The sequence below is a fragment of the Petaurus breviceps genome, unplaced genomic scaffold, assembly GCF_028583685.1.
Source record: "Petaurus breviceps papuanus isolate PSGF00001 unplaced genomic scaffold, PetGlider_PUasm1.0 180, whole genome shotgun sequence".
In the NCBI taxonomy this organism is placed as follows: Eukaryota; Metazoa; Chordata; class Mammalia; order Diprotodontia; family Petauridae; genus Petaurus; species Petaurus breviceps.
In genome coordinates this window covers 2,055,302-2,079,835 of record NW_027185782.1, presented here as the reverse complement: position 1 = coordinate 2,079,835, position 24,534 = coordinate 2,055,302, and the positions used below count along the sequence as shown (strand labels likewise).

Sequence of the window (24,534 nt, the reverse complement as noted above, 5' to 3'; positions counted from 1 at the left end):
CCAGGACTACCACCCAAGACCACAATCCAGATCCAAGCAGGTTAAAGCAAGAGCGATTACCCTCTAAATGGTCGCTTGGTCCCCCTATAATCTGTAGGCCAAGAGCTCCTGAGGCAGCTACGTGGTGGGGCTGCTCAGCCACTGTGCCTTGACAGCTTCTTCTTGCCAGGGCAGGGGCCAGACCACACTCTTCTTCCATTCCCCTTCCCCCCCATTCCAACAGAGTTCCACACTAACCTTTTCCTTTCTTTTTGGTGTTTGTGGTTTGAGAATTCTGGAAACTACCACATCTGCTGGTGATTCACTCTCCTGAAGTTTGCTCTGGCCTCCTGGTTGGGGCTGCCCTGGGGCTAGATCCACAGGACTCATATGGCATTGAGCTAGGCTCCCAGCCTTGTGCGATAGGCCCTTCCTGTCGGCCTGCCTTCAGTGGGAGATTTGTTTCTCTCTGTCACTTTGTGGGTTCTATTTCTTTAAAGTTTGTTTAGAGTCATTTTTTTTACATGTATTAGAAGTGATTGGAGTGGGAGCTCACGCCAAGTTTGTGCTGCTACTCTGCCATCTTTGCCCCACCCCCCTCATTTCATTTTAAAAATAATTTTTAGTTCTTTTTTAAACTCTTTAGCTCTTGCAGGAATTCTGGCTGGATTTGTGCCCAAGCTGCATTTTTCTTTGAGGCTTTGCTTGTAGATTTCAAGTCATTCTTTTCTGGATTTGTGTCTTGAGCTTTCCTGTTGTTGCAATAGTTCTTTATGGTGGGACTGTTTATTTGTTTGTTCATTCTTCTAGTCTTCTTCTTGACTTTAGACTTTATGTTAAGGTTGGACACTCTGCACTTCCGGGGGATTGTCTGGGCTGAACTTCTGTCCTCTTGTGACCTTCTACTGCTTTTCACAACTCAGTGAAACCTGCAAGCTTTCAGTGCTCCCAAAGGATCTGTGATCCAGGGGTAGTCTGGTCATTGCCCTTCAGGTCTGAGCTCTGCAAGGTTCCAACCCAGGTTTGGATCTGTCAGTTTGTCCTTACTTAGAAGTCTCAGTAGACCACTTCTGGAGCCAGTGATTATTAGCTTGCTAGAGGATTTTGCAGGTTCAGGGTGACTGATTTTGAACTTGTTCCTCACTCTATATACAGGTAGGGCCCCCCCCCCCCCACCATGATTACTCCTCCCTTCCACCTGGGCCTAGGTATAGGTCTGCTCCTTAGTCTCCCCTAGATCTGTGAATTGGAATTGGGTAGTGAGTACGAGTTGCCAAATGTCACTTATTCCTGCATCCTGTGCTAGTTCATTGATCCTCTGGCATTTCTTCCTGCTTGGAAGGTTCCTACCCAGTGCCTGTTCTCAGCTGTCTTTCAGTCCTAGGGCATGGGAATGCTCCATGTGTGTCACATTTCTGGCCAGACTCAGTCCTCTGTATCTGTCTCCGGAAAAACTACTCACTATGATTTTTTTCTTGGATTTCCTAATCAGAAATCAGGCTAGTGTGTTTTCTAAATCTTTGTGGAGTAGGTATGGGTTAGGGAACTAGGCTGTACTTCTTTCTACTACTCTACCATCTTGACTCTGCCTCTCTTGAATTCAGAAAGAAGTAAACTTATAGAAGCAAAGGCCTGAAATTAAGAATAAATATAAGATAGTTGCTATACCTCATAATACATCAAGCAATACCTTAAAAAAAAAGAAAGAGCTCTAGTTAAGGTTGGAACATTTGACCATGTCTCTCTTTCTCGGTTTGCAGGAGGGTGCAGATTCGGAAAATCACAAGGTTCGTCAAAAGCTGAAGGCAAAGGAATGGGATGAGTTGTTAGCGAAGGGGAAGAGGTTTCGTGTGCTCCAGCCAGTGAAAATTGGCTGCATCTGGGAAGGCGAGAAGAACAGTAATGCCAGTTCAGATCTAAAAGTGTTGCAGCAATTCACAGCTTGTATTCTGGACACAGTCATTCCAGAGGAGGAGCACACACCGAAGGCCAACAAAAGAGAGAAAAGGGATCGACAGAGTAAGCTCTGAATTTAGGGTGGGAATGGCATGAGAAACCAAAGGCAGGTCTTCCCACCTGCACAGAGTCCTGTAGTTATAGGACTTAGTGTTGTAAGGGATATTAGCAACCATTAAGTCCAGTTCAGACCAGAACATTTATTCAACGCCTCCTTTGTGGTAGCCATTATACCAAGTGTTGGGATATAAAGACAGGCAAACAGTCTCCCCTCAGGGAGTTTATATTATATTGGAAGAATATAGCATTGACTCAAATAGTAGACAAAAGTAATTTGAAGAGGGAATGATTGTTAAGTAAAATCAGGAAACCATGGAGGGCTTCACAGAGAAGGTGGCACTCGAACCTTAAGGAAGGGGAAGATGTTGAAGTGGAGTTGAGGAAATATGTTTGGGCATAGAAGACGCCTCGTATAAATGTGTAGAGCTTTATTTTATAGATAAGGAAACAGGATCAGAGATGGTAAGTGACTTATCCAAAGTCATATTAGACTTCAGCAGAAGTTCTCTGATACCAAATTTGGTGCTCTTTCCACATTGATATGGAACTCATTGGAGGAACCCCGGGAATAGCCAGGGACTGGCTGGTGACAATTACTCAGCAAACAATCACCCTACTGAACCAAACATTGTCAAATGATGGATGCTGGGGATAAAAATGAAATAGGGCCCTCGGGGAGCTTACATTGTATGGGAGAGACAACATGTCAAGTCAACAAGCATTTATTTATGTAGTGCCTGCTATGGCCAGGCACTGTGCTAAGAGCTGGAGATAAAGAAAAGCAAAAATACAATCTGTGCCTTTAAGGAACTCCTTGTCAAGTGAGGAGATAATATGCAAACAACTATGTACCTAGGAGAAATATACATTAGAAATGGGAGATAATTCAAAAGGGAATGCCCTGGGAGGGGAGGGGCCCAGGGCAGACGGGAAAGGGTAGGACCTGTCCATTAGTCACATAGCTACTAAGTGTCAGAAGTGGGATTGAATCCAGGATGCCTTTGACCCAAAGTCCAGCCCCTTTCCCCCAAGCCACACTCCAATTTTCATCTTTAGTATGTATAGTTTATCTTGGGCATTAATATAAGAGATTATAAGATTAAATTTTGCAAATGTGTGATTTCAGTCTTAAATTTTTTAGCAATGAAGTTTCTCTCCTTTTTCTACAGAATTCTTTCAACTGCGTATTAGCAGTAATTGTAACTTACACATAAATTGTTGAACTATTTACAGAGTATCTGCCTCATACTAACACTGTAAAGGTAGATAGGGCCAATGATGTCTTCATTTTTGGAAGAAAATGAGGCCTAGAGAGATTGTTGTTCTTGGATGCACAGCTAGTAAGTAACTGATCCTCGATTTAGACCCAGGTCTACAAGTTCTAAACACAGTGTTCTTTCCACTCTGCACAAGATCTTAAGTCTTGTTACTAAAAAGTAACTATCCATCACAGTCTCTCAAACAGGGCCCCAGTTCATGCATATTATATTTTACCGCCATTCATTATAAATTATTTTTTTTTTCTCCTTACTAGTCTTGGAACAGTTACTCCCATTATTGCATGGGAATGTGAATGGAAGTAAAGTGATCATTCAAGAATTCCAGGAGTGCTGCCGTCAAGGATTGTTCAGTAAGGACACTGGCAGTCCTGATAGTGGCACGGCTAGCCCTACAAGTCCAAGTACTTCCCGGCCACAGACTCCAACTGCTAATGAGGATGCTGCTATACCTTCCAAAGCTAGACTAAAGCGAATCATTTCTGAGAACTCAGTGTATGAGAAAAGACCAGATTTCAGGATGTGTTGGTATGTTCACTTGGAAGTGCTCAAGAGCTTTGACCAAGAGCATTTACCTGTGCCTTGCCAATGGAACTACATCACTCAGGTCCCATCTGCTACTAAAGAGGACAATGGCAGTGGGCTAAGCCTGGGACCCACACAGACTACCCCAGTCTCACTAAAGAGAAAGAACACAGGCAGTATGTCCATCACTCATTTCATGAAGAAGCCAAGGCATGATGAACAGGTGAGAGTTCCCTTGGGAGCATCCTGGTTGTCTCTTTCCCAAAAGAAGAAGGACAGCAACACTTAATAATATAATATGTGCATTATACATGGGTACTGAATAAAGCTTTGGGGATTGACACTGGAGGCAGGGTTTGAAAAGACGAGTAAGGCTACTAGCCTCTTGTTGTCCTAAAAGGGGAAAAGGATCCTGCTTTTGAATTTTCAGAAATCAGTCCTTATTGGAAGGTTAAAGATCTTAGATATCTGTGAAAGCTATATCATTGTGTTCCTAAACTCAGTTTCTGAGAACTCATTCCTATAATGTTCCCACTACGCTGAAAACTGATTAACTAAACATGAATCAGTCCATATAGCAAGTCAAGTTTTTCAGAATTGAAGAGTCTCAATACTGAATTGACCTCTGAGGTCATCTAATATTATCAACCCATACCTGAACAGGCATCCATTCTACAGCATTCCCAACAAATGTAAGACTACTCATGGAGAGCTCATTCCCTTACAGGGTAGTTCATCATACTTATGGGCAGATCTAGTTTTTAGGAACTTTTCCCTGTAGTGAGCTAAATTCTGCCTCCAAGAAAACAGTCCTTCATTATAATAATATATAATCCTTCATTATCTTCTACCCACCTAAATCTTCTGAAAACTAAACACACTCACTTCTTTCTATCAGTCTTTATGATGCCATCATCCTATTCAGTCTTCACCAACCTGGTAGCAATCATCTGGACGGATTCCAATAAATTGTATTACCAAACATTTTCCTTCCTCAACTTCACAAAATTTAGCTCTAAATTCTTTAGATATTTTTCTAGAAATTAAATCTACCTTTAAAAGCTGGAGAGTTGACAACATTAAGAAGGCTCAAGCATGTCCTACAAACTCCAAAGGCAATTCCAGAAGAGGAGTTTCCAAAATGTTTTGGGCAGTGACAGTATTGTTAGACTGGGTAGCCTTGAAGGGAGAATCACTCATTCTGTGTGTAAATTCTGATCCATTTGTTTAAAAGTTAATTATAGTACTTTACATGGTGTAATATAATGCCAAGGAAAGGCAACTTCCCAGGTTCAAAATACCAGCATAGGTGCTCTCCATTTTATTCAGTGACAAACCAAGAACTGAGAAGATCAAAACATGACATCATTCCAAATACAGCATTTACTAAGTGTGATTAAATAATCTCCAAGGACTACCCCACCCCAGGACCTTCCAATCATTCAATCAATTACAAAGTCTCTGTTCTAAAAACTTCTCCACCCCTAGGCTATACCTTAATTTAATCCACCACAAAGTCCCTCTTCTCAAATGGAGATTAGTTTCCAAACATAAGGTCAAAAGTTACCCACCCCTGGATCACAATTGAATCTACCCCAGAGTTACATCAATTTTAAGCACAGCACTTAATACCCAAATGGAGGTCTTTGCTTCATCTTGACACGAGCCAAGTTCTCAGCAATCTTAGTTCCTGGGGAGACAAGGCTTAGCAAGGCCACAAGATACATTGCCAGTCCCTTCATTAATTCATCCTCTGTCTGTAGAACAGTCCTAGAACCCCTGAAAACGTTAGCAAAACCCTCTCCCAGGATTTCTGTAAACATACAACAAGAAAATCCTTCTTCAGGGCTTCTGAACCAACAGAAAGGCTCCCAGACCCCTGCAACAACAGCACTGTCCTTCACCAGTGGACAGTATTCACTCTTTGTCTACAGGACAGTCTCAGGGCTTCTTAGTGAACAGCCAGGTTCCAGGACTTCTTCAACAAAAGGACTGTCTTTCACCAGTGGACAAATCTGGCAAAATAACATCAAAACAGACAGACAAAGTACCAGCAAAACAGCCATGTCTCCTCAGTCCTTGGCAGCTCAGGGGGCAGGTCTCTAAAGTCCAGGGCAATTCAAAGCGGCCACCAGCAATTCTCTTAGTCTCTCTCTCTCCACGAGGTGCTGCTTCCAAAAAGATCTTCCGCCTCTCTTGTCTCTCCAAATCTACGTCACCAGCTCCTCCCAGTTCAGGACTTTCTTTTCACATCAAAAAGTCCATCCCACAGGTGGGATTAACAAGCTCTGGGTTTTAACACAATCAATTTGAAAACCAAGCCAATACAGGGGAATCTTTAATTGCCATTACTATCACACATGGTAAACATACATATAAAATTTTTCTGTAAGAGGTCTGAACTCGGGGTTAGCTAGGTGACACAGTGAATAGAGCACTGGCCCTGGAGTCAGGAGGACCTGAGTTCAAACCGGCCTCAGACGCTTAACACTTACTAGCTGTGTGACTTTGGGCAAGTCACTTAACCCCAATTGCCCTGCCTTCCCCCCTCCAAAAAACAAACAAAAAAAAAGACGGGGGAGTTTGAACTCAGCATGTACTTAACATTTACCATAACCTTTAATACCTTTGTTAAATGCACCTAAAAACAGTTGTGTATTTTTTTTTGGTGGGGGGAGGGAGCAGGGAAGATATTCATAAACACAGTAAGGTGATTTTGGATATTCTTCGTTTTTTTTCTCTCATTCTATCCATTTTAGTATTCCCATGTGTAAAATTAACTGAAGTATGATAATCAGCAAAGGCCAATCATCCTCTACATGAAAAAAAACAAACAAAAAGCATGTTGTGCAAATGGTAAATAGAAGAGTATAATCAGTTTGTCTAAAATTGAATATCAGGAATTTGTAATTTGTAATAAGCCTACAATGATATTATGATCCCAACTACCTATTTAATCACCAAATTCTTAGAAGTTACAAAGTTTAGGTCTGATGAGAAAGTCATGACCACTGTTCAAAATTGTTTTATGTTAAAAAAAAAGAACTAAATTATTGTGCTTTTTAGGACAATTGAAATTAAAATCTTGTAACTGTTATGTGTAATAATACTTCCCTGAAGAAGGCCTACTCTGATGACTAATTGTGGAATGGAGAAAACCTTCGGTGTCCCGAGTTAATAATGGGTAGATAGGGTCATAGGATTGTAGATAGAGCTGTGTCTTTAAAGGTCATCTAGTCCAACCCCCATGTTTTGTAGATGAAGAAAATGAAACTTATATGAGAGTAGTTTGTCCATAGTCACACAGCTTTCATGTAGCCAAGCTCAGATTCAAACCCTGGTCTTTTGACTGGAGACCCAGTTCTCATTTTGCTACACTTCACTAAAATTTTAATTTTTGTAAATAATATAATATTTTCCTGACATGTCCAGTGGTCCCTTTTCTCTGGCTACTCTCTCCTTTTACAAGGAAATGTTCTGCCCACCCCCATGTCAGTTTTGTTGTTTCTGTTATAAGATAAATCTCATTGGATGCTTTAGGTTGAAACTGTGGAAATGGATGGATTCCAGGCAGACACTGAAGAAGAGGAGGATGATGACACTGAATGCATGATTATAGATATCCCAGTCAGTGGAGGTGAGAAGAATTAGAACTTTAAGCTATTATTTCTCTTTTCTAATTTTTTTGGTAAATATTTAGTATTTTATTTTTTCCAATTTCATGTAAAGATGTTTTCAATGTTCATTTTTTATAAGATTGAGTTCCAAATTTTTTCACCCCCCCTCCCCATAGCCTCTCCCCAAGATGGCAAGCAATCTGATATAGGTTATACATGTGTAATCATGGAAACATTTCCACATTAGTCATGTAAAAGAATATAACAAAAGGGAAACGTCACAAAAAACGTGAAAATACTATGCTTTGATCTGCATTCAGTCTCCATAATTCTTTTTGTGGATGTGGATAGCATTTTCCATCATGAGTCTTTTGGAATTGTCTTCGATCATTGTATTGCTGAGAAGAGATAAGTCAGTCATCATTGATAATCATGCAGTGTTGCTGTTACTGTGTACAGTGTTTTCCTGGTTCTGCTCACTTCACTCAGCATCAATTCGTGCAAGTCTTTCCATGAAGTCTGTCTGCTCCTCATTTCTCATAGCAGAATAGTATTCCATTACATTCATATACCACAACTTGTTCAGTTACTCCCCAATTGATGAGTGTTCCCTCAATTTCCAATTCTTTGCCACCACAAAAATAACTGCTATAAATATTTTTATACATTAGGTCCTTTTCCCTTTTTTATGATCTCTTTGGGATACAGATCTAGTAGTGATAGTGCTGGATCAAAGGGTATGTATGCACAGTTTTATAGCCCTTTCAGCATAGCTCCAAATTGCTCTCCAGAATGTTTGGATCAGTTCACAACTCCACCAACATTGCATTAGTGTTCCAATTTTCCCACATCTTCTCCAGCATTTACCATTTTCCTTTTCTGTCATATTAGCCACTATGATAGGTGTGAGGTGATACCTCAGAGTTGTTTTAATTTGCATTTCTCTAATCAATAATGATTTAGAGCATTTTTTCATATGACTATAGATAACTTTGTTTTTTTTGTTGTTTTGTAGGGCAGTTGGGGTTAAGTGACTTGTCTAAGGTCACATGGCTAGCTTTTTGTGTTAAGTGTTTGAGCTCAGATTTGAACTCAGGTCCTCCTGATTCCAAGGCCGGTACTCAATTCACTGCACCACCTAGCCGCCCCTTAACTTTGATTTCTTTGTCTGAAAATTGTTCCTATCTTTTAACCGTTTATCAATGGGGAATGACTTATATTCTTACAAATTTAACTCAGTTCTCTATGTATCTGAGAAATGAGGCCTTCATCAGAAACACTTGCTATAAAAATTGTTTTCCATCTTTCTGCTTTCCTTCTAATTTTGGTTGTGTTGGTTTTGTTGGTGCAAAACCTTTTAAATTAAATTATCCATTTTATATTTCATAATGTATTCTATCTCCTGTTTGGTCATAAATTCTTCCCTTCTCCATAGGTCTGACAGGTAAACTATTTATGCTCTCCTAATTTGCTTATGGTATTACTCTTTATGTCTAAATCATGTACTCATTTTGACCTTATCTTTGTATGTGATGTGTGAGATGTTGGTCAATGCCTAGTTTCTGCCATACTATTTTCTAGTTTTCCCAGCAGTTTATGTCAAGTAGTGAGTTCTTATCCCAGAAGCTGGGGTCTTTGGGTTTATCAAACAGTAGATAACTATAGTTGTTTACTAGTATGTTTTATGCATCTAATCTATTTCACTGATCCACCAATCAGTTTCTTAGCCAGTACCAAATAGTTTTATGATTGCTGCTTTATAATTTAGTTTTAGATCTAGTATGACTAGGTCACCTTCCTTTGCATTTTTTTCATTAATTTCCTTGATTTTCTTGACCTTTTGTTCTTATAGGTGAAATTTGTTATTTTTTTTTTAGCTCCATAAAATAATTTTTGGTAGTTTGATTGTTATGGCACTGAATAAGTAAATTAACTGGGGCGGCCAGGTGGCTCAGCAAGTAAGAGCACCGGCTCCAGTGTTGGGATGACCTGGATCAAATCCGGGCTCAGATACTCAGCACCACACCCAGAAATAACTGGCCGTGTACCCTTGAGCAAGTTACTTAACCCCGATTGCTTTAAAAAAAAATAACTTAGGTAGAATTGTCATTTTTATTATGTTAGCTTGACCTACCCATGAGCAATTGATATTTTTCCAGTTGTTTAGATCTGACTTTATTTGTGTGAAGAAGTGTTTTATGATTGTGTTCATATAGTTCCTGGGTTTGTCTTGGCAAGTAGGTTACCAAATACTTTATATTCTACAGTTATTTTGAATGGAATTTCTCTATCTCTTGTTGCTTGAGCTTTGTTGGTAATATATAGAAATGCTAATGATTTATGTGGGTTTATTTTATATCCTACAACTTTGCTAAAGTTAATTATTTCAACTAGTATTTTGGTAGATTCTCTAGGATTCTCTAAGTATACCAACATATTGTATGCAAAGAATGTTTGTTTCCTCATTGCTTAATTCTAATTCCTTCAGTTTCTTTTTCTTCTGTTATTGCTTAAGCTAACATTTCTAATATGGTATTGAATAGTAGTGCTGATAATGGGCATCCTTACTTCACCCCTGATCTTATTGGGAAGGCTTCTGTCATGTCCCCATTATAGATAATGTTTGCTGATGGTTTTAGGTAGATACTACTTATTATTCTAAGGAAAATTCCATTTATTCCTGTGCTCTCTTTTTTTTTTTAATTGGAAGGGGTGCTGTATTTCGTCAGAAGCTTTTTCTGCATCTACTGAGATAATCATAGGATTTCTGTTGGTTTGTTACTGATAGGGTCAATTATGCCAATAGTTTTTCTAATATTAAATTAGCCCTGCATTCCTAGTATAAATTACATAGAACTTTAGAAAAGTTAGATATGACTGACCTCTGGAGAAAACTGAATAGGGATAGAAGGAATATACCTTTTTCTCAGCAAACATGGCACTGATACATACTAGGAATTATGTTCAGCTCCTTAACTTCTTGTGTATTTTGTGGTTAGATTTATCTAGTTCAAAGAGGGGGAGGTTGAGGTCCCTTACTAGTATAGTTTTGCTATCTCTTCCTGTAACTCCCTTCTGTAAGAATTTGGATGCCATATCATTTGGTGCATATGGATTTAGTATTGATATTACTTCATTGTCTGTGGTACCTTTTAACAAGATGTAGTTTCCTTCCTTGTCTCTTTTAATTAGATCTATTTTTTCTTTTGCCTTCTCTGAGATCAGGATTGCTACCCCTCCCTTTTTTACTTCAACTGAAACATAATATATTCTCCTCCAGCCTTTTACCTTACTCTGTATGTGTCTCTCTGCTTCAGATGTGTTTCTTGTAAATAACATGTTGTAGGATTTTGGTTTTTAATCCACTCTGCTCTCTGCTCCCATTTTATGGAAGAGTTTATCCCATTCACAGTTATGATTACGAATTGTGTATTTCCCTCCATCCATCATATTTTCCTGTTTATACTTCTCTCTCTCTTTCTCCTTTCACCTTGTCTCCCTATTCACCAGAATTTTGCTTCTGACTACCCCCTCCTCAAATATACTGCCCCTACCTCCCTTTTCTTTTCCCTTTCCCCTCTTACTTCCTTATAGGCTAAGATAGATTTCTTTACCCAACTTAGTGTGTTTGTTATTCCTTCTTTGAACCAAAACTGATGAGATTAAGGTTTAAACAATGCTCACTCCTCCCTCTCCCTCTACTGTAATAGGTTTTTCATGCCTCTTGTGATACAATTTACCTCATTCTGCTTCTACCTTTACTCTTTTCCCTATACAATCCTTTTTTTTTTTAACTTGATTCTTGATTACTAATTTGTGATATCTCATAGAGTCATTAGCTTCTACTTGACCACTTCTAAATTTTTTTTTGGAGGAGAAGGCAGTTGGGGTTAAGGGACTTGCCCAAGGTCACACAGCTAGTAAATGTCAAGTGTCTGAGGTGGGATTTGAACTCAGGTCCTTCTGACTCCAGGGCCAGTGCTCTATTCACTGTGCCATCTAGCCACCCATCAATTCTTATTTTTAAGGAATTATTTTCTTCAGTTAACTTTTGTACCTCCTTTTCCATTTGGCCAATTCTGTTTTCTAAGGAGTTAATTTGGTTAATCTTTGTGCTTCCTTTTCCAAGCTGTTGACTCTTTTTTTAATAATTCCCTTATGTAATTCTCTTTTTCCAATTTTTCTTCTACCTTTCTTACTTGATTTTTAAAATACTTTTTGAGCCTCTTCCAAGAGAACTTTTTGGACTTGAGACTAATTCATATTCCCCTTCACATGTAGGCATTTTGACATTGTTGTCAGCTTCTGAGTTTGTATTTTGTTGCCATAGTAGCTTTTTATGGTTTTTTGTTCATTTAAAGAAGTTAATGGGGCCATTGTCCCAAACTTTGTGCACTGGAGGCCAACGTCCTAGTCACTGGCTTTTGATGCTTGGGCCTCTGGGGCTGGTGGTTTACTTAGTGAGCTATGGTGGTCTCACCTAGTTGTGCTTGTTGTGCCCTGGGTTCCAGGGCTGGCAGTTTGACTACTGTGCTGGAACCAGAGACTTAAAGCTTGCCTACTATGATGCCAGGACTGCAAGGCCTTGGTTGCTGATGTGTGCTATGCTGAGAGCCTCCTGCTGGCTTGCCCAAACGCTGCTTGTGCTGTGCTGTGCTCCCCTTTCACCCAAGTGAGACAGACCTTTCCTGAAGTCCTTCTAAGTTATCTTACACTGGAAAAGTGTTTCATTCTATCATTTGGTGGATTCTGTCACTCCAGAATTCTTTTAGAGGTTTGATTTAATGTTGTTTCTGAGGGAAACTGGGGAGAGCTCAGACAGTTTCCTGGCCTCTCTCTGCCATGTTGATTCTGCCCTTATTATTTCTCTTTAAAAACATTTTTTTTTCTTTTTGTGGCCTGAGCTCTTACTCTCTTCTTCATAAAAGAAATATAGTGTTAATGTAGCCACTTCTAATTGGTGGAATACTCTTGAGTGACATTACTTGTTTGGGGGAATTTTGATCTTTCTTCTCTGGTGCCAGTTGCCACCTAGCCATATGTCATCCTGCACCATTGTTATCCATGTTTATCCAGTGCCCTGGGGGCCTTTTCTTTAAAAAAAAAAAGAGTGTGGCTCTGGTTCACTTTTTCCAGTAGATGTAATATAAGTTCATTGGTCATTAGACAGAAATCTTAAGTTGCAGAGATGTAGTGTGAGACTAGTCAAGAGAGAGAACAACATTTATAGGCAGAGAAACCTGGGTTCAAATTCTGCCCCTGATATATCCTGAGTATGTAACCATGTTCAGTCAGTATCCAGCTAACTCTGACCCTACATTTTCAGAACAATTGCTGGATCTGTATTGATGATCGGAGTTTTCTCACCAGTGAACCAGATCAAAAAAGAACCAGCAGTTAAATTTATGTCTTAAGTGTGTAAAACCTGATTGTTTGTTTCCTTTCCACTACTCTACCATGGTCACTACAGAGATGGAAGGGGGCAGCACAGAATGGAACTCTGCTCTGTTTCTTTTTGTTTTATGGGTGGGCTTGACCAGGGAATTCATTACCTAGTGCCAGCCTCTTGGTTGCACCTGGAGCAGCATATTTGCTTCACCACTAGTCCCTACTCATGACCTCTCCGCCTTGGTAGAAGCGACTTGAGTTTATGATCTGTATCAGAGTCTTTGAAAACCTTCATGCCAGGTGAGATGTTGAATGAAGGCTTCTGAGGAAGGAGTGTAAAAAGGAGTAATTATTTAACAGCAGAACCTAACAATAATAATAATAATTATTAATAATGCTGATAACATTAGGCATTTTAAAAGTTATTCAGGATGCTTAGCTGCCTTATTTCCAGTCACTTATTTGGACTTAATTATTTCTTTTTCTCATGTTAAACTCTAACATAACCAGCAGTCTCTGAAATATAATTGGATTCACAAGATATGCCTGCATGAAGCAGGGGAGAGGGAAAGAAAAAAGCATTTATAGAGCACCTGCTGTGTGCCAGGCACTGTGCTAAGTTCTTTACAATTATGACCTCATTTGATGTGCAGCCCCCCCCCCTGGCATGGTATGGAAAGGCTTGCCTGGCTGTCCTAGTCTGTTTTGTGGCATTGGCTGTGTGGACTGGAGCTAGAGCAGTACCAGACCAGCAATGAGGGCTTTGGCCTGGCCTGAAAGGCATTTATCTGGTTCTGCCACTTAGTATCTTTGTGGTGTCAGGTACTTATTTTCCCCACAGTTTGTAAAGAACAAGTAACACAATATCATAAAACCTAGTAAATAAATCTGTATTTTTATGAGGAGCTCAAAAACTTCAATATTTATGGGAGAGAGCAGATTGGAGGAGGGGGTATCCTGTGGGATACCTGCTATTTTGGGGCGGTGGGTAGGGGAAAAACGGGGAGAAATTTTGTAACCCAAAGTCTGGTGGAAATGAATGATGTAAAACAGAAGTTAATAAAGCATTTGATTTGAAAAAAAAAAACTTAATCAATATTACATTTCTGTGTTATGCTATGACTTTCAGCATAGACAATGACCCCAAAATAAGCTGCAACTTGGCTGATCTGCCTTTATTTTCTTCATACCCAGGCTGTGGATGTCAGCAAGCTGTTGGTCACTTAGCAAGTGTCAGGACCAGGAGGACCAAACAGAAACTAATCTGAGGCAGAAATAGGTGGAGACAGGACAATATAGTTACCATTCTTAAAGCAGGAAACTAATCTTGCCAGGGGCATGGACAGCCCCATTACTGCATATCAGTAATTATCAGAGTGTAATGGGGCAATAATTAAAGGTAGAGTATACTGTTTACATTTTTCAAGGGATCTCTTCAAATCTGGTATGAGAACGGTGGGTCTTCTCTTTGCTCTTCAGCTTGATGGAGAGTATTGGTAGCTGCTTTGCCATCTGAAAGTGATAGAAATCCAATTTAAAGAGACCTTACTCTTCTTTTCCAGAGGCTAAATCTCCATGTGGACTTGATTCTAAGTTTGATGATGGTGCAATGGAAACGGAACCCAGCGAGGACCCCCAGCCTGTCAGGCCATCTAACGGAACTTAAGAACATAAACTTACTAATCCCATAATGTATGTATGTAGAATTCTTTAGACAATTTTAAAATGTGTATCAGATACTTGAAAATCTTCCCATTTCTTTTGTAAAGAGAAGACAGCACTTTGTCCTCCTTCACAACCCTTTTGGAGGTTTGAAAGTTTATATAGAATGATTAGTTCTTTGATAATTGTAAAAACAAAAACAAAAAAAACACACGCAAACCAAACTGCATATTAATCTGTCTTTAATAAAGCATTATTGAAATTTGATGTTTTGTATGAGAAATAACTCGTTCTCCTCTCCAGCCACAGAAGGCTGTGTTACTGGATTGTAAATGTCCTGAAAACCCCAGTAGCTTAAAGCCCCTTGTCAAGGACTTTTTATAATTGTGTTTAATATGGGCTTCTGAATATAATGGTGGAAATGTATAAATTTTTATTCTGTAGCCCTGACTTGGTCTCTTTCTCCTCTTTTTTATTTAATTTTTTAAGAATTATAAGCTTAATAGGCATTAACAAAAACACACTCTACTACCTCTGTTGTCTTTGGTTTGGCATGTCAGCTTAATTTTTGCTGATTAGTTAAAAAAAACTCTTGAATGTTTATCATTGTCCTAGCTTTGTTCAGGGTGCTTTAGGACTTGAGAAAAAAAGAAGATGAATTTGGCAGCTTTGGGTAAAGTATGCATGTTGCACAGATGTCAGGTATTTGCACATAAATCCCTCATAGTCCTTGGGTGGCCAGGAATGATTGGGATAACTGACCCAGAGAGAGAAAGGGATCTCAGGTGCTCACAGCAGTTTTGAGAAACTGGGACTGCACACCTATTCCAGTTTCCTTTTCCCTCCCCAACACTTGTATATAATCAAGAAGTGTGCAGTGTAGTTGGAAAGGCAAGATTTAGCTATGCAGGAAGTGTGAGACAGGAGCCACACCGGTGGGGTAGGTAATGAAAGTAGCTCTGGATTTAGCCAGACACTAGGATGCAGGCCCTGGTGTGGTGACTTCCTCTGTGACCCTGGGCAAGGCTCTGGATCTCTGAGCATTAGGGACTGGCCTATAACTGTACCTTCTCTGCATCTTGTAGTCTGGGAGCACGGCCTGTATGTGCCCAGGGTGGCACAGCCAGGGACATGGCAAATGACTTGAACTCAGTTCTTCCTGGCTCCCAGGTCTGCTCTCTGTCCTCTAGACCACACTACCTCTGTATTTGTTAATGGGGATAATGCTCATACTGCCTCACATAGTTAAAAAACTCAAATGTCAGCTATTATGGTAGGGAAAGCAGTCTGCTCTGGTTTTAAAGATGTGTGGAAATTGCCAGAAAGCCCCTCCTGTTTCCACACCCCCAGTTTCCTGCACAGTTAAGGTAGAGATCCCAAATTTACCATTACAAGTTGTGTGATCTTTAAAGCAGGTCATTTCATCTCTCTGAAACTTGGTTTTCTTCTCTGTAAACTGGGGCTAATAGTAGTTACACTGCCTGCCTTAGAGAATGCTTGTGAAGAAAGTGCTTGGGAAATGTGCAGAAGCTGTAGAAAGGGCAATTCCTGTGATCTCTTCCTCACCGAGCCAGAAAGGCTGGTTACCAGACTTTTCCTTTAGGCCCGTGTCCATCAGTGATGTTTGTAAAAGAACCTATGGAGAATTTGTTCATTGAAGCATCATTTTCCTTGGGATACTTCTCATCTATCACCCAGATAAATTCTCAATTTGACTGTGAGACTTAGATTTAATAGTGAGAAGCCTGGAAAGAAGGTGACACTTCACCCAAGAATTTAATCAGTACTCATTAGGGTTCTCAGTGGGGCTGTGAATTTCAATAGAGATAGTACAATGAGTAGAGAAACAAATCCACCACAGTTTAGCAGAAATAGGTTGGGAAGGACTGGCTGTTGCTCACACTGTGAAGCAGGGTGGCACATAGCTGCAGACTGAAGGCCAAAGAGCTGGGGTTGAAGCCTTTCTCAGACACGGAGTCGCTGTGTGACCCTGTGAAAATCCTCCCTTATATTTTCTGTGAAATGGAGAGAGACATATCAGCCACCTCACAGGGGTGTGGTGAGGAAAAAATGAAATGATAGTCTGTGCAAAGCCTCTTACCAACCATAACAGCATAGCTGTTCCTGTTAGAAGGTTCTTGCTGTATTTCTGCAATTTTTGTGAAACTTGAAGCATTCCTATTTTATTTTCCTAATAACTCCATGAGGTAAATAGGGCAAGCAGTAGTATTCTCTTCTTTTAGATAAGAAAATGGGCAACGAGAGACATATATTTCCATACTTTGATTAATTTATGATCCTATTAGTGTAGGTCAGGGATGGGGAACTGTGCCCTCCAGGCCACATGTGACCTTCTAGGTCCTCGGATGCACCATTTCGACTGAGTCCAAGTTTTACAGAACAAGCCCTTTTTCGAGGGATTTCTTCTGTGAAGTTTGGATTCAATCAAAGGGCTGCACTTGAGGACCTAGTGGGCCACACATGACCTGGAGGCCACAGGTTCCCTACCCCTGGAGATATTCCTTCTAACCGTGCAGATCACAAACTGGCCCACTTCTCTTATTGCCTGTGTGACCTGGAGAAATCACTTAACCTCTCTGGTCCTTGGCTGCAACATCTGTAAGATGAGAGAGTTGGACTAGTTGGTTTCGGAGGCCCCTTCCAGCTCTAAATTCCAGTCCTGTGATCCATTCATGCCTTTCCATCCTATATAACTCTTTTCTCTGTCTTCCTATAGATCTACCATAGGGGACCCCCTAATTTGCTAGAGGATTTTTTTCTGGATATCTGAATAGTAGTGTGTGAATATTAATGACGTATGCAGGCAGTCCATTAGTTATTCCTCCTCAGTTTCACTACGTCATTGGCCCATTGTTTTTCTGGACATACATCTGACAGCCTTTTGCTATTTCTTCTGCACAATTCTGTTAGCTAACATGATATAATATGCTATTCACCTTTGAATCACCCTCTGGTTTATTTCTTCAGAGTCCTTGGTATTCCATAACCAGCAACCATCCAGCATCACCAGAGGAATATTGTTAAAGACGGACCTTTGTTTCAGGGAAAAGCTTGGGGTCATTGAAAACACTGTGGCTTCCCATAGGCAGTTCAGCATAGTGGTCATTGTCAATGTTTGTGTAAGATGGAAACATAGTTGTGAGATGGCTCTGTGTGTTGTCAACCAACTGCATAGACTGGTGTGAGTGGTAAGCATTTTTTTTTTTTGCTTTTTGGAGGGCAGTTGGGGTTAAGTATAAGCATTCATGTTTTTTTTTTTCACATGTGGATAGTTAATCCAGACCAGCCCTTGAGTTGATGGTGGATCTCCAAGGAGAAGCCAGTTCAGTTTTCTGGGGCTAGGTGCAGTCATCCCAGTGTAACTCACAAACTAACATCTGGAGCATCTGCATCCAGCACATTCCCATTTGGTTTTACTCCCAGACATTCCCATAGTAGCATGCCTTCACGCCTCTGGCACGCCGTCAATGCTATAACTAAAGACGCGGTTTGTTATTGACTTGTTTGCAAAAGCCTGCTAATGTTTCCTTCTCAGTCTGGATTCAGGAAGACTGGAGTTCAAATGTGTCCTCAGGTGCTTACCAGCTACGTGACCCAGGGTTAGTCATGGTTGTTGTGAGGGTCAAATGACATAATATTTGTGATTAGTGATAGTGATATTAGACATAATGTTGTGGTTAGTACGGTGCCCGGCACATAAGTAGGTGCTATGTAAATACTTATTCCCTTCTTTTAACTGAATATCCACAAGGTTTTGTGTATATAAGACTAAAGATGGTCTAGGAAGTCCTGACAGTGACCTTAATCTAAAGGCAGTATATCAAAGTACTGGGTGTCTCGTTTTCTACTCTTGTAAAATGGACGTGATATTTGTTGCCTTCCCAGGGCAGTCATGATGATGTGAAAGGATATAGCGCTCTCAGTTTGCTGGATAAATTCAACTTAGTACCAACATAAACTTAATGGTAGCCTCAACCATCTAGGACAATGATCTCCAAAGTGCTTCCAAGGCATGACCCCATGGGATATGTGGTCAGCCAACTGGATGGTGAGAGGATTACATCCTACCAGCACAGCTGTACCACCCCCGCCTCATTATAGCTCGACACTCCCCCACCACCTCCTCTCACCCTAGGTGGCTGTAATAGGCATCCAGGCAGTGCCAGCTGTGATAGCCTGACTGTAGCACAGATACCCAGAGCTGCTGTGCTGGCACATTGTGTGCTATGGGGCCCCTTAGCAGTCTTGGGAAGTGGCTAGAAAGCCAGGACTTATGCACCACATGAAAACAGACACACACACACACACACACACACACACACACCACCCATGATTTTTGATGGGAAAAAGTAGCCCAGGGTGAGCAGCCAAGGGTGAGTTGTTATGTCTTTTACAAATATAATTATATCGTCTTTTTCCTCCGCCCTTTTCTGAAATTCTCTGTCTCTGAGGGAAATACCATTCTTCTAGTCTCAACCAATTTGAGACTTTTGCTCAACAAAAAAAATTGCTCTTTTCAAAGTTACCAGTGATCTTTTAATTGCCAAGTCTGGTAGCCTGTTCTCAGTCTTCATCCTTCTTAACTCCTCTGAAACATTTGACACTATTGACCACTTTTCCTCTACAGATGTTCACTCTTTCCTCTCTTGAGTTGCTGAAAATGATGTAAACACATGTCACTTATAAAAACTTACACATCTGTGCACTTTAAAAACGGAATGTTATTTTACTGAGTTTTGAAACCATTTGTTACAAATATAAAATTGGAACACCTTCCAATTAGTTTGCTGGAATGACTGGTTGACATTAGGTAATATAGAAATTTACTAGCCAAATTTCAACAAAAATTTTTTCATAATTGGTGAATAGGATTAAAAAATGAGCGTACTTAGCCAGCAATGCACTTAATCCATCTGGATTTAAGTATCTTTGTGTGAAGTGTCTTTTTTCCAACAATGACAAGCTGTTAAAGATTTATTAAAATAAACTGTGCTTGGAACCAGATCTCTGAATTGCTATATCAAAGTGTTAAACCAAAAAATTAAGAAATAGAATATATTCAATTATATTGCTTTCTAGAATATCATTATTAGTAACATTTAGTGGGAGCAAAAGGATTTTTTGGTACAATTTATTTTCAAAATATAATTTCATCTTTCTCACATCCTTTTTCTATTTTTTGTCTTTGTAAGTTAGTACATTATAATTATAGTGTAAGTTACAAATAAATATTGGTATGTAGAGATTTTACTGATAGGGATGCATGATAAAAGTTGGGAGACAACTGATCTCCACTACAGCCGAAATCTTAGAAGCAAGTAGAAAGGACCTTTAAGCAACTGGAGATGCTGCCTTTACCTAGACAGTGGAAAATAAGGTAACACTAAAGGTCACGTTAACTAAAACAACCAAGAAAATGACAGAAGAAATTGAGAGAGGTCTGGATGAGAGCTGTAAAAAACAATCTTGGAGTCTTTTTAGGGTAGAATCATACTAGCCCTACAAATTTCAACAACCCTTCAGGGCTTTACTATAACAAAATACAGGATTTGTTATTTTTACTAATGTAAAAAAAATAACTTTCCTCTGTTCTCCGACTGTCACACAGTTCCTTTGTACCTGAGTGGGATGTTCTTGTGATTTGCAGAGGTCCCTCCCTAAAAAAAGAAATCATTACCTGGTAGCCAGCCATCTGGTGATGAGTTTTTCTAATTAGATCATTGACATTATAGGATAACTAGGTGGTGTAGTAGATAGAGTATTTGGCCTGAAGTCAGGAAGTCTCATCTTCCTGACATCAACAACAATAAAAGATATTATAGAATGAGACTCCTCATTGAAATATGACTGAAGTATTGGTCTTATTCATGGAAGAGGGTAGATGAAATAATAGCTAGTATTTGTATACTATTTTAAAGTTTGCAAGGCACTTTATAGATATTTTGTCCTCATAAAACCCTGACAGGTAGGTGCTATTATTAGCCCCATTTTATAGATGGGGAAACTGAGGCATAAAGAGATTAAATGATTTGCCCAGCGTCACACAGCTAGTAAGCAAATGTCCAAGGTCAAATATGAATGTTTCTTCCAGTGTCCAAGGCAAATATGAATTTGTTTAAAAAAAAGTTTCTTCCTGACTTCTGTGCCACCCAGCTGCCCACATGACTAAATGGTATTGGGTATTAAGAAGAGAGTCTTGGGGCAGCTAGGTGGTGCAGTGAATAGAGCACTGGCCCTGGAGTCAGGAAGACTTGAGTTCAAATGTGACATCAGATACTTGACACTTACTAGCTGAAAGTGTCACTTGAATCCCAATTGCCTTGCCTTCCCCCCTCCAAAAAAAAAAAAAGTCTTACGTGAAGAAATCCAGGAGCTAGCACTTAGTGTGGTGGACAGCATTTGGGTAAGAATCAATGTAGAGAGTTAAAAAGCAGTATTTTCAGTAGTATTTGGCATAGTGCCTAGAACTTAGGAAGAAACAGATCAGGCATTAGTGAGGCCAACAGTCATAATAAACATGGCAGAGAAGCACACTGCTTTAGTAATAGGGTATCTTGGACTTTCCCAGGTGTGTGCCGTAGCTCTCTGTGACAGAAGTGCAGCTTATCAATGCGTACTTTTGTTTTAGTAATTATATCCTTCAAAAGATGGGAGAAATGACAAGGGGGACCACTGTTCTGGACCTGGTTCTGAGCATCAAGGAGGAAGTTGATTACTTAAGTGGGAACAGAAGACATCATGGAGGCAAGGGATCACTCTATCATCAGATCTGTGATAGAGAGTCTGTCAGTCAATCAAACCGTTATTAAGCAACCGCGATGTGCCAAGCTTTGTGCTTGATGCTGGGCATACAAAGTTAGGCACTGCCCACACAAGAAAATTACATATGCCATAGGAGACATGGACATGTATAAGCATGTACAAAATAAATGCATGGTAATTTCATGGGAGAGCACGAATATTGTGGGGGAGGATCCAGAAAGGCTTCAGGTAGAAGATGTACCTTGAGTTTTTTTTTTTTTGAGGGGGGAAGGCAGGGCAATTTGGGGTTAAGTGACTTGCCCAAGGTCACACAGCTAATAAGTATTAAGTGTCTGAGGTCGGATTTGAACTCAGGTCGTCCTGACTCCAGGGCCGATGCTCTATTCACTGTGCCACCTAGCCGCCCCTCCCCTTGAGTTTTGAAAGAAACAAGGGATTCTGAGAGGCAGAGGTAAGGAAGGAATACCAGGGATGGGGAATGGCCAGTACAAAGACCCGGTGATGGGATCTGTCATGTGAGAAACGTCAAGGTCAGTGGCTAGAGGAGTAATGTTTGATCTTAGACGACCAGAAGCCTTTCTTAGTCCTTTTTAATTCCAGTTCCTTCCCTCTGTTGTTATTTCCTGCTTATCCTGTACGTTGCTCATTTGTACATATTTGTCTGCTTTGTCTCCCTCGAGGGCAGGGGCTACTTTTTGCATTTCCCACATTTGGCACAGTGCCTGGCACGTAGGTGCTTGATAAATACTGTTTGACTACAGAAATAGAGAAGTTTGGGAGATAGATGGACTTTGCAGGAAGATAATGAGTACTGTTTTGCACATAATGAGTCTGAGTTTCAGTTTGAAATGTCAGACAGGCATTTGGAGCTGGGTGGCAGATCCACAGGCAAGAGACTAGGGCTGGATATAGAAACTGGGGAGTCATTAGCGTTAGAGAGCATAATTAAATTCATGGGAGCTGATTAGGCCAGTAAGTGAAAGAGTATAAAATGATATGAGAGGGTAGCTCAGAAGAGAGCCTTGTGGTACAAATTTAGAAGGAATCCTTAGCCACCAAGACCATACAGCATCATGAAGATGCAAAGAAGAGAGAATCCACGAGAGGGCATTAACAGTGAGTGTCAGATGTTGTGGGAAACTCACAAAGGACAGAGGCTCAGAAAAAGCCATTGCATTTGGCAGCTAAGTTCATTGGTGACTTTGGAGGGACTAGTTTCAGTTGAGGTCTAAAGGCAAAAGACAAACTACAAAGAGCTGAGAAGAGAAGAGGAAAGCAGGAGGAAGTGGGTGGTCTATTTTTCTTCTTTAGCTGTTAATCAACAAGCATTTATTAAGTGCATGTTATTATTTAGTCAGTCAGTCGTGTCCTACTCTTGGTGACCCCATTTGGGGTTTCTTGGCAAAGATACTGAAGTAGTTTTACCATTTACTTCTCCATCTCATTTTACAGATGAGGAAACACTTGCCTCTGACACTTACTAGCTGTGTGACCCTGGGCAAGTGACTTAACATGTTTACTTCAGTTCCTCATCTGTAAGATGGACTGAAGAAGGAAATGGCCAACTGTTCTCGTATCTTTGCCAAGAAAACCCCAAATGGAATCATCAAGAGTCAGGCGTAACGAAAAATGACTGAACAAAGATTAGAGGGAGAATGATGGTGGGGGAAATCAGCAGAAGCCCAGAGGGAGGGGGGATGGATGGAATCAAGGGTACGTATAAAGGAACTGGACTTGGCGAGAAGGGTCATCTCTTCATCACATTGGAGTAAAGGAGGAGAGGATGAGAGATGGTTGGAAAAGTTTTGAGATGAAGAGGGGGCTCATGGTGAATTGGTTTTCAGTTAAGTAGAAGCAAGGTCCAGCAGTGCAAAAGTGGCAATTCCTCTCTTCCTTGGACCTTCTTCCTCTGTCCCTGTCCTGGGACCTCCATTTTAAAGAAATGTCCAGGCCAACCATGTTTACTCCTTGGTTGTGCTTCTGACTCTCAGGACTTCTTCACCATGCTCTCATCATTTTCCAGTTCCCCCTCCCCTCTTTCAGATTCTTTTTACATGTTGTCTTCCTTCATTAGAATGCATGCTTGAGGTCAGGGATTTTTTTTTGTGCTTTTATTTATATTCCTAGCACTTAACACCATGCTTGGTTGCACAGTAAAATGCTTAATAAATAAATGCCAGTTGTCTAGACTGGAATAGGAGAAGGGGACAGAAGGGAAAGCTTGAGTAGGGGAATAATTTGGAAGAACCCCTGTGTAGATTGGGATAGACTATTGATTAGGGAGTAAATCAGTTAAATCAATTAGGTGTTGGCTGTGCTGAGAGCTCATTTGAGAGGAAGTAACAAATCTGTAGTGCACCCAGTCAGTTGAGTCAACTCCAACCACTTAGAAGCATGTGAGTAGGAGTGGAAGGTGTCATAGGATTCAGAGAAAGGGCACGTAGGCTCCCGTGGCCTACACCTATACAGACTATAGGGAAAGTCAGCACAAAAGGGGTGGAAAGCTCTCAAGCATGGAATTCTGAAAACCAATAATTTGGATGGAGAGAGAGCTGTCTAAAAGAAGACAATGTGGCTGCATGGGCAACTTGAACTCAGATACAAAAAAAAAGGAAATGCAAGTGAGGGGTGGATAACTGAGGGTACATTAAGCAAATGGCACGGTTCTGTAAAAATATTAAGAATGGAAACCTAAAGTAAGAGTGTGATGAGCTCTTGAAAAGTTCAAGTCAGTAGGCCTGGAAAATGACTGGCAGATGTGATGGCCAAGCCACTCTGAACCATCTTGAAAATGTCGGAGGGAAAGGCAAGCTTGACAGCCATGCCCAACTAACTTCATTTTTCCCTTTTCAAAGAAACTCAACTAGTAGATCAGATGAATGCCATAAAAATAGTGTACTTAGATTTCAATAGTGACTAAGCTCATCATTGGGTTAATGTCAGCAAGGAAGGAAGTCTTTAGAGGGTTACAGCAGCCTGTGGTTGGGCCCTCATTTTGCATTTTTAATCAGACATGAATGATAGTATGCTGACAACATTTGCAGATGATAAAAATTATTGAGCACAAAGAATAGAAGCCAAAGCTGGAATGATGGGCTAAATCTTTTAAGATAAAACTCTACTCTGGGGTTAAAACTCAGCTTCACAGATACAGAATAGAGGGGACATGTGACGACATTGTGAAAAACAAACAAAAAACTCCAGGATTTTAGTGGGTTGCAAGTTCAATGCAAGTCAGGGGTGATGTCAACCATTGGTGGTGATTGCTTCACTATGCTGTCCCAGTC

General features: G+C 40.3%; 1 protein-coding gene across 2 annotated transcripts in view; it reads left to right on the top strand.

The window, feature by feature from the left end:
• Positions 1-14,907, top strand: part of CHAF1A (chromatin assembly factor 1 subunit A) — a 61,614-nt gene extending 46,707 nt beyond the window's left edge. For both annotated transcript variants that reach the window (XM_069086797.1, XM_069086798.1), the window contains exons 12-15: positions 1,740-1,998; positions 3,530-4,020; positions 7,338-7,434; positions 14,365-14,907. In XM_069086797.1, coding sequence (XP_068942898.1) covers positions 1,740-1,998; positions 3,530-4,020; positions 7,338-7,434; positions 14,365-14,468 — 951 coding nt within the window. In that variant the 3' untranslated portion in view covers positions 14,469-14,907. The remainder of the gene's footprint in view (positions 1-1,739; positions 1,999-3,529; positions 4,021-7,337; positions 7,435-14,364) is intronic.
• The last annotated feature ends 9,627 nt before the right edge of the window (positions 14,908-24,534 follow it).